The 10,565-nt window shown below is 44.1% G+C and overlaps 1 protein-coding gene across 1 annotated transcript; it reads right to left on the bottom strand.

Moving 5' to 3' along the window:
- Positions 1-106: 106 nt before the first annotated feature.
- Positions 107-10,134, bottom strand: msh2 (mutS homolog 2 (E. coli); the record flags this gene model as incomplete). The annotated part of the gene is made up of 16 exons (XM_079235705.1): positions 107-597; positions 1,127-1,296; positions 1,430-1,677; positions 1,766-1,970; positions 3,478-3,723; positions 3,877-3,974; positions 4,066-4,216; positions 5,294-5,417; positions 5,532-5,641; positions 6,401-6,600; positions 7,067-7,200; positions 7,799-7,948; positions 8,235-8,381; positions 8,940-9,224; positions 9,596-9,744; positions 9,927-10,134. The coding sequence occupies 16 exons, from the start codon at positions 10,132-10,134 to the stop codon at positions 430-432; spliced, it is 2,793 nt and encodes a 930-aa protein (XP_079091831.1). The 3' UTR covers positions 107-429.
- Between the last annotated feature and the right edge of the window lie 431 nt (positions 10,135-10,565).

Below are 10,565 nucleotides of genomic sequence, written 5' to 3'. Positions count from 1 at the left end.
CTTAATATATTGTGAAGTACTCAATAACCATTATGTAGATGCTAGTTGGAATTCAAAAAGGGGTATACTTTCTTAGAAAGACAAAAAAAGAAAACAGGAAACTGGCCATTTCTAAGAAAATAAAACTTTATTAGATCACAGGTGTCTTGTTTTTAAATTCACACCCTGCTGAATTACCAGAAGGTATGCTCAACAAGATGCTGAGGAACCCCAGAGGGTATTTGTTTAGTTTGCAGCATCATGTTTAAGTATTAGTCGCCCAAAGTGTTTATGAAAAGCATCTGGTGTTGAGAAATTATGCAACGACAGAAATTGTGTCAAACACTAGCAAGTGCATGCAGACATTTTTATTGAAAAACTATACAATGTAAGCGCTACAGTACTTGACCTTCGTTGGCCACGATGAACACATGAATGGAGTCTTAAAAATCAAGTTGTTTTTGCACGTGAAAGGATGTCTGTGATATACATGTTGTTTTTGGCTACAACCTCCTGCTTCATTTTCTTGAGGGCCGCCTTCACCTCTTCTTCACTCAGGGAGGCAGCAGCGAGTGACTTTGCTTTCTCCAGGAAGTCCTGGATCAGGTTTTCCCCCACCTGCAGGAAAGGGAATACCAAAACCAGCAGTATCAGCCTCAGGACAAAATGTTCTTGTAGTAGGAAGTTCTACTTATTGGTGCAGTCACGTTAAATGCAGCAGGTTCATATGGATTTCCATGACCAAACATTGTGAAATCTCAGTGTATACAATGACATAAGTGAGGAGATGTAGTACATAAACTACTCGCGAGTATGAGAGCGTATGCCTGCTTATATTTTGAGTCCCTTTTCAAGGCATATTCATTATTTCAAACTCTGCGTAAATGAACGACCTGAATATAACAGATTTCCCTGACTTTTCCAAATCTTAGGGGATTATATATTTTTTTCAAGAACTTTTCCAGGCCTGGAAATGAGCGTTTTCCATGACCGTACAAACCCTTTTACAGGGTCAAATTCTAAATGCGAATAATAACTACATTTACGCAAAGTGACAATTTTCTGTTTTAAAACCTTTTTACATTTGACAATTACAAAGCAAGGAACCTCTAACTATACGAGTACCGCGTCGACTTGTCACCCGTACTTGTTTGTCTGTCCGTCGCCTCTTGGCCTCAGGCTCTTCCTCAGACTTCTCCCCTGCAGGTTCCTGGAACTCCTCCAGCTCCTCGGCCTTTTCCTTCGCCATGGCGACCACCGATGGCGGGAAGCATGCCAACTCAGCAACGTGGATTCCAAAACTCTGATCGCACACACCTGAACACAGAGACTGGGTCAGTTCAGGGGAAACCTCTTCTCCTTAATGTACACGTACTTTCTTTTTTAAATAATCCAGAGAAACAAATGGATTCAACTTTATATTATGATATGTAAATATTTGTGTGCAGACCTGATTTGACTCGGTACAGCATAGTGAGTGTGTCGTGGGAGGTCAGGGCCGTGACGTGCAGGTTGTGGACGGTCGGCTGCTGCGCCGCCAGCGCCGTCAGCTCGTGGAAGTGGGTGGCAAACAGACAGAAGCAGCTGATTTCGGAGGCGATGTGTTCGCTGATGGCCCAAGCCAGACCGAAGCCGTCGTATGTGGAGGTGCCTCTGCCGAGCTCGTCGATTATGATGAGCGAGTTCTCCGTGGCCGAGCTGGAGGGAAAACGGCGGGTGGTGAGAAAAGGCTAATGTGGCATCTTTGTAGTTTAAAAAAAAAACAAGCTTGTACATCTGTTCTTACCGCAGGATGGCAGCCGTCTCCAGCATCTCGGACATAAAGGTGGAGACTCCTTTGACCTGGCTGTCTCCTGCTCCCACCCTGGCTAGGATGCTGTCAATCACGCTAAGCTCCGCCTTCTCACATGGCACAAAGCACCCGATCTGAGCCATCAGGGCAATCACACCCACTTGACGGATAAATGTTGACTTGCCGCCCATATTTGGTCCTGGAGACGAGGAGGGAAGAGTGATAAGTGACTTTCATCATCAGAGATGACCTTGTTTCGCCTCTGAACAGGAACTAAACTTAAATTAGACAAAGAACTAAAGCATTCCTCTTTGTTGAACCGCGAAATCTGTGCGCTTTAGAACATTTACGGATTAAAAATTGACAACCGAGATTGTAACACAATCTTCACACACACACACGAGAAAACAGAGCAATTCTTCTTTCTTTGCATTTACTGACGTGGGAGTGAGATTTCAGAATCGATGGAATGTGTGAAAAGGAAACGGATCATCTGTCCGGGGCTCACACTCTTCTTAAGATCCTTTTCCAGCATATTTTCTGGGAGGATCTGGCTGGCATGACAGACTGGGATCACGGGATCTCTGTGGAAGTCTTGATTTAAAGGACATGCTGTCTATTAGTGATGGTGAGATGAAGCTTCCCATCCAATTGGTTCGCTCATGTCCCGACGCGTCACGGAGCTTAATTTGCTCTACTGCGCCACCAAGTGGACAATAGATGTAAAACAGGCAGAGTGATCATAACGACACCATGGCTTTGTTGTGTGAAGCTTTAAATTGAATAAATTATGTTTGACACCAATACGTCAATTATTAACGTATTAATATTGTGTCTATCTTTGATCTTTGGTTAGAATATCCGACTTTCAGTCAGAGGATCGGTGTTTCGAGCCTCGGCTCCGTTAGTCCATGTTGATGTGTCCAATTTTTTTAAGTAAAAATAAGAACTTTTCCACAGTGCTGGGCTTTTTGAGACTATTTCACCTGCTTTATAAAATACCCTTTCACAGGCACACATGAAGCTGGGTACAGAGAGGAAGGGGGGGGGGGGGGAATCCATTGAGTTTCGCTGCCTCTTATATTTCAAATCGCACGGCAAACCCACGAACCATTTTCTGAATCAGTCACATGGTACGGCCGGCTCGCGAGGCTTCGAACGTCACCGCATACGTCAGACACAAGCCTCGATACGCGCTTCACAAATCTACCTGGATTACTTGACACGAAAAGGACACATCACTACCGTCTATGGCACTTATTCATCTACGAAATCTCTTATCTGCCTTGAAATTATAAAATCAATGAAAGAACGTAACCACCCCTGCAAATGTTATGGTCAATTTTTAGTGTTACGATGCAGCATCAATTATTATTAAAAGAGAATTATTACCTAAATCTGCAGCTCCCGTCATCTTTCATAGCTTTATAGTGAGTTTCAGCGGTTAGTTTAAGACATTTTCACCAGTCTCATGGTGTCAAAAAGCAACTTTTTTCTCACAGGATAGCCAAATCAACTTTTTTTTTTTTTTAAAAAGGGCAATAAAGATCCAACGTCTCTAATCAGCTGCTGAATTAGAACCTTCAGACACATTTATTTTCAGGTTAAGATTCAGAAAAATGTAACTTCCTTGTTCACTCTCCTTTCAACTTTGACATTTTCCTCCGAATTGCGCTGAAAGCGTTTTATTGTTTGTCTTTATATACCTGTTATAATGTAGAAGTTCTTCTCTCCCTGGGCGAAGGACATGTCGTTGGGTATGAAGGCGGTGTCTGCGTCCGTCTCCATGCAGGGGTGCCTGGCCTGCTGCAGCTCCATGCGCCTGCAGCCGTCCGCCAACAGTCGGGGCCGAACGTACGGCACGGGGGCGGAGACCGACGCCACGGCGAAACTCGCCACGGCGTCCATCTGAGCGATCACGTCGCTCAGCGTCTGGAGAGGATCCACGTAGCCTTGGTGGGGTCAGAAAGTTCAGCCCGAGTTTCAAAAAGCGACTAAAATCTGATTTAAAGAACACCGTGTGACCACAATTATAATTTCCACGTAAACATGTATTTCTTCCCGTCAAATCGATTGCTGAAAAGACAGCGAGTGGCATTCCTCACCTGAGGCGATGTTGATTATCTCTTTGACGATGGCGTTCTGGGCCTCCTCGTACTCCTCTCTGTTCTTGGTGTACTCCTCATTCAGAGAGCTCAGCTTACTGTAAACACGTGGCAGAGCACAGGCAAGGCGACAGTCAGCCAGCTGACAGCGAGGCGGACAGTAAGTGTGCGTGATGCGGCGAGACCGACCCGTTCGTGAAGCGCACTCCGTTCTTCTGAACGTCCAGCGTGGTGAATTTCTTGTTGTTCCTCAGGCTCTTCTCCTCCTTGCAGGTGACCCTCAGGTAAAAGCCCAGCATGGCGTTCGACTCCAGCTTCACCGTCTTCCCGGCGTCCAGACCTGAACCACAAAAGGTGCTGGAGTTCAGACGTCACCCAGGTAGGGCCGACCCGAAATGCTCCGAAGCTTGTGGCCGTTGCCAAATGAGCACACGGCATAAAAACCCCAAATAGCTCACGACATTAGGAATCCCGCATTATTCAGAATGCATCAACATTCACTATTATAGTTCTTATCAAAAGGATTGTGCTTTTTGATGTGCGTGTGTTTTTTATTCCAAGGCCTACGTGTGAGCAAATTAGTTTGGGCTCTCGCTGTAATTTAATTGATGCGATTATGCAAAGTAAAAGTTAGATTTTTGTTCTCATCTCTCATTTCGATAATAGAAAAGTAAAGTACGATATATGTAAATAATGACCAAGTTTGAGAGTTTGACAGTTTGCGTTAGTTGGGGAGTATTAAAAACTAATATTTGTTGACGGATGTTTCTCTCTCCAAGTTACTCTAAAAACCTGATTAAGCATAGGACAGTTCCGCTGCATGTTACCAGACATCCTAACTTTAAATGTGGCCTGTATCGTCACCCAGGATGATCTGAAGAATTTACAACTAGGGCTGCAACAACAAATCGCTAAAAATCGATTATCAAAAGTGTTGGCAACGAATTTCATTATCGATTCGTTGTGTCGCGCGATTGTGTAAAAGCAGCCTCTGCTCCAAGGAGATCAATTACAGTAAAAAGGGCTCACATTTGGCAGATGTAAAGCATACATGTATGTTTTTTGTGTTAGTCCATTTTTATTTAATTTTTTTAATTAACAGCTCAGATGTTCAAGGAGCAACCTGTTTGTGCTTTCTGAACATGTTTTGTCAGTTCCGTTTGTGAATTAAGGGTTGGAAATTAATTTTTTTTTTTTTATCCGATTCATCAAAAAATAATCAACCGATTAATCGATTATTTAAATAATCGTTAGTTGCAGCCCTATTTACGACACAAAAGTGTCTGTGGCACATGACCACATGCTGTAATTGAATTGCTTTGCCGTTGTTTGTCATCAGCAGATGAACGCCTGCAGTCATCCGCTTGAAACACAGACTCAAACTTCTTTGCACAGACGTCCGTCTGTAAGTATTCACCTAGATCTCTGGCTGCACTGTTCAGCACCGCCTGCATGCTCTTTTCCAGAGCGTCCATCTTTTCTCTCAGCTCGCTCAACGCTGGATCGAACGACGCCTTCACCAGGAACTCGTGGTGGTCAATCTACACACAACATGCAAGCAAACATACATGTTAACGACGTGTAGCATTGTTAAACATACGAGAGACAAATAATCCTACATTGATCATGTGAACATAGAATACTGGAGCAAAGACCTGGTTCATGTCCAGCGTGGTTTCAATCATCTCCTGGTACTTAACAAAGTCAGTCTGGAGGTCTCTGAGAGGAGAGAGGAACACGGCCTCCAACAGAACCTGGTAGCTACCTACAACACACACACACACACACACACACGGAAACAAAATAGGTCGTATGCATGAATGAATGTACTCTACCATATGCATGCAGGCTACTAATGCATATTAACAGCCCGTTTCTCAGGTCTATGACCTGCCTTCACTCAAATTTAAGGCAGCAAGGCATATTACTTTAACTGTTTGCTTCTGCCAGACGAAGATGTTTTTCGTGGAGAACAAGAAAGTGAGTTTCTTGTGGGGTCAGGAAAAACGATCTCGCACCGTTTATGGATTGTTTCTTTTGCATCAAGTGAACAAGAGGGATTTTACTTCATTAGTGGTTATTTGCGTAAAAAGACAACTCAAATGATAAATGAAAAAATGGAAATAAATGACTAGTTAATTTTATAATAATAAATAAATACTAAAAATCTTAGCATTAGTAGTTTTAATCAAGCCGTTTCGTGTCAAGTCATAATTCCCTCTCTAAAATCTATTATATATTGCTGTGAAAACGTCTCTTTCCAACAACTGATTTTACTCAAATTTCTCGCTAAGAAGGACATTTTACAAGATGACATTTGAACACATGACGTTATAATTTACTGAACAGAGCTTGAACGCATCATAAATTATCTCAATGTAACCTCTATTAGCATGAACTAGCTCTCCTCCCAATTATCTTTTTTTTTGTGTGTCATGCATGCTGCCAACCATCAGTCTGAAGGTGTGTGTTGTGTGTGTGCCTCCAGACAACCGGATAGTATCGACTGCGGGTGTGTGTGTACCCGAGTATCTCTCCAGGGCTGAGGCGAGGGCGGGGACGTGGCTCACGGCCTGGTAGACGCGGAAGCAGTCCTGCAGCGTCGCAGATTGACGGTGGAACTTCTTGGCCAGACGGTGAAGATCAGGAAACCGCCGGAGCAAGTCCTCCTGACAGGTCTGCCTCAGCTCAGCGTCGCAAACGAAGCTCTCCACCAGGTCCAGCCTACACACACACACACACACACACACACACACACACAATGAGTATCCTCAAGAATGTCCTAGTGAAATGAATTTCAGATTTTATGGCAAGCTAAGCAATAGTTGTCATTGTGTTTCACACTGAACTGAATCTACTGTTACTCAAATAAAAAACACATTATTCATAACAGTGTCTACTGTTATTTAAAAAGAACAATGTACACCTTTAATGTCCATTAAATAGGTATTGAAATAACAGCTGTAGCTTACTAAATCTGACAGTTTCATTTATCAAGAGCTTTTGATTTAAATACTGGACGTCCCGGTTCAAAAACATTCAATGCAAAAGCTTAAATTATTGATTTGATATGAATGAGACTCCTGAAACCGCCGTGAGGCGAAGACGGCATTTGTCCGGCCTTATTATTCGCCGACAATCAATTAAAATGTGCCTCGCGACGCCCGTCCTCACACCGCGTTGTAATTACCTTTCCTCTATTTTGGTTTTGTCCATGAGCGGCTGTTTGATCCACTGGTTGACGAGACGCTGGCCCTGCGGTGTGCGGCACTTGTTCAACAGACCGGCCAGCGAATGAGCGCCGCTGGTGTCGTCAGGTGATCCCTGGAGGAATTAAACATGTTCCCATGGTCCATTTGATCATCATAATCATGAAAAAACATCTACAAAACAGATCCCATGAATTCCACGATCATGAAAGGTGCGTCAACCAAACAAGAGGCTCAGTAAACCCCGTCATGGGATGTGTTTATCTCCCGACAACCTATTCTACTTATTATTATTTCTAAGAAATCATGTTCTTTCCACTAGTGTGGGTGGGTCTGCATCACTACATTACCCATAAGCCTCGGCCTGTTGCTTTGGAGGACAAGCAAAGCAGACGCACGAAGCTTCGCTGTTGAGTTGATTAGCATAGCGTAGCTACATGGTTGATGAATTGAATGATCCATTTCCAAAAGTGTAAAACTATTTCCGTGACAACTATTTGACTGTTCACTGCGAAACCTATTGCAGTTAAGTTTTTCAAATAATAATCATTCATAATGTTTTCACCACTTTAAGAGGATTTTTTTCTTTTACTTCCATTGAAATCAGCAGAAATGCAAGGCAACGTAAAAAACAAACTACTTGCATTGACTAGTGAGAAAGATAAAGTGTATTATGTGTGATTTGGGGAATGTGTGAGGCCGCTGCCACTGACCTGGAAGAGGTTCAGAGCCCTCACGGCTGCGTTGTCCAGTCTCATGTACTGACCCAGGTCCAGTGCGGTGAGACTGAAGGAGTTGAAGTTGGACTCGTCCGAGAGCAGTTCAAGGAAACGCACCACAGCAGCCAGGCACGACATCGCCACCTGTGAATGAAACCACACACACAGCCTGCTATTTAAACAGCTCATTGGCCCATGTCTTCATGAGTTTACTACATGACAAGAACTCTTACTGGCTACCAACCAGCTTGTTATTGTCATTAAAAATCTAACTCAGGAGGTAACGAAGAAGCAAAGACAGATGCTGGGAAAGCACTCAACATTGTTTCTGTGTTGTTCTTGATGGCACAATGCGTGACAGATGATTTACATGGAATTGTTGGGTTTCTTCCTCTTCTCAAATGTCGGGGATGTCCTTCTTTTCTCTCACCTGTTTGTCCAGTTCAGGCAGCGTGTTGCTCGCCACAGTCTCTCCTCTCTTGGCCCTCAGCAGCCTGTTGAGATCCTGGACCATGTCCTTGCTGCTGAACTCCGCCCTCTTCTTATCAGAGATCAGCATGCCGCCCCGCTGTACCACCTAAACAAACACACCACAACAACAACAACGTCTTCTTCACGGCGCAAATCGCTGAACTCGCACCACACGTCGGACTGTTCGTGGGCGTTGAAGAATGCTGGAATTTGATGCAACACAAGCCAGAACGATTAATTCGACTGGCAGAGGAGATGAGATTCAAGACTTTTCAGAATCCACAACTCTGTACAGCACTTTTTCAACGTTGCAACTCTGGTTATATCTTTGTGGAAATCTTTATTCCTAACGCATGCCAGGTAAACAGTTAATCGCTTGAGTCACTTGTCAAGCAAAAATCCCAGACATCATCTCGTTCCAGCAATGGTTTAACCTAATTATTTAATACTAAGACTCCAGCGTGGCTTCCCTCCGGGTTCCTCCCACAGTCCAAAAACATGCAGCTTAGGTTATTTGGAGCCTCTAAATCACCCGTAGGCGTGAATGTGAGCGTCTCTATATGTGGCCTGAGATAAACTGCCGACCGGTCCAGGGTGAACCCAGACTTTGCCCAATGTCAGCTCGGATCGGCTCACTGTTCTTTGAGATGGAGCACACACGTACCTCCCGTAGTTTATTGCCGTCAGTGTTGCCCTCGCCCTGGGCCAAGAGACACTCTTTGGGGCTGATTTGGACCAGAAGGGACTCAAGGTTGGAGAAGATCTCATTGTCTGGGAACTCGCACACTCCCATCGTCCTCTGGGCTGCGTCCACATAGCCCACGCCGACCACTCGCTGTCCATCGGCTCCGGTGGCGAACCGCACGGCTACAACTCCCGCACAATCCACAGCTCCGGTACCACCACCGAACAGAATCTCCTCAAACTGAGTCAAGTTTCCTGGAGAGGCCTGAGAGGAGAGGAAATGATCATATACCATCCTTAGAAAAAGGAAATGGGCGAGAGGCCACAGTGTTTATCGGTGGCCTGTTTTTTTATTAGGGAATCCAGTGATTTTATACGATTTTACAAGACCTGGGGATAACCCATTTAACTTTTGACATGCTATTAACATTAATGTGTTTGTGCAGATCAGACCAGTGTAAATTATGATGACTTTTGCATTCTTTTTGACCATATTGTGTGATGCTATACAGAACAGGGCTTCTTCTAAAAACACATTGCACCATAGAGTACTGGCACAAAGAAAGTACGGCAACAACAGAGCTCATCTCCATATAAAATCACAGAAACACACACGCACGCACACACACACACAACCTTGTAGTCGATCTTCCAGTCGTGCTCCTTGCTGCTCTTGCTGTGGTTCTTGTACACTTCCACTCTGTACTGCCTCACCAGCAGCAAGTCTCTCACAAAGGCCTCGAAGTTCAGCTTGCTGAGCACCACACTCTCCAGCTTGCGACTTCCTGTTGACCAAAAAGCCCACGTTCATATTTAATAAAAATTAAAAAAACGCATTCAAGCTAGCCGTGCAGCACCCAGCGGCTAAACGGATGCATGTGCATGCCTCAGGATCTCGCAGCTGACTTTAGCTCGCAGTCCGCTGCCAGTTTTGCACACTTCGGCTACAGAGGCAACATGTATTTACCTGAGCCCAGATATTTGATGACTCCATTCGTCTTGAAAACTTCCCTCGCCGCGAATATGGCGTCCTTCCCGTGAACAGTGTAGAACTCGTTCCGGTCGAATATTCTGAAAGTAGTGTCCGGTTTCTCCGGCATGGAGAAAATGAAGCCCAGAAAGCCATGCTCTGCGGCACTGTCCATGGACAGGTTCTGTTTCGGCTGCACCGCCATGCTGGAATCTCCCGCGCTGGTATCGCACCGGAAACAGCGTACTTCCGTCTTCTTCTTCTTCTTCTTCTTCTGCTCTGCGTTTCTTTGCGGATCGCAAAGCAACCGGCAATGTAAAAAGATGCATTGCGCCAATTTCTGTATTAGTGTGAATATTCGTGGCATTAAAAAAAGAGTACTGATTGGTAAGAAAAAAAAGATAACATTTGAAATATTTAAAATATGCCGAACATCTTCTAGTTTTTAAATATAATAAAATAATATAATTTGATTCTTCTATTATTAGTTTTTTAACAGTTGCTCTTGCTGCTGTCTTGACATATTGTTAGTTATCAAACAAAGGGATATAGTTAAGCTGTTATTAGCAGTGGCAAAAACTGCTTTTTGTAATAAAAAAAATGTAGCCCTAAAATAACAGACGAACACCGCAAATA

This window comes from Taurulus bubalis (assembly GCF_910589615.1).
Source record: "Taurulus bubalis genome assembly, chromosome: 2".
Lineage (NCBI taxonomy): Eukaryota > Metazoa > Chordata > Actinopteri > Perciformes > Cottidae > Taurulus > Taurulus bubalis.
The sequence above is the reverse complement of the archived record's forward strand: the minus strand, read 5'-3'. Positions and strand labels throughout refer to the sequence as shown.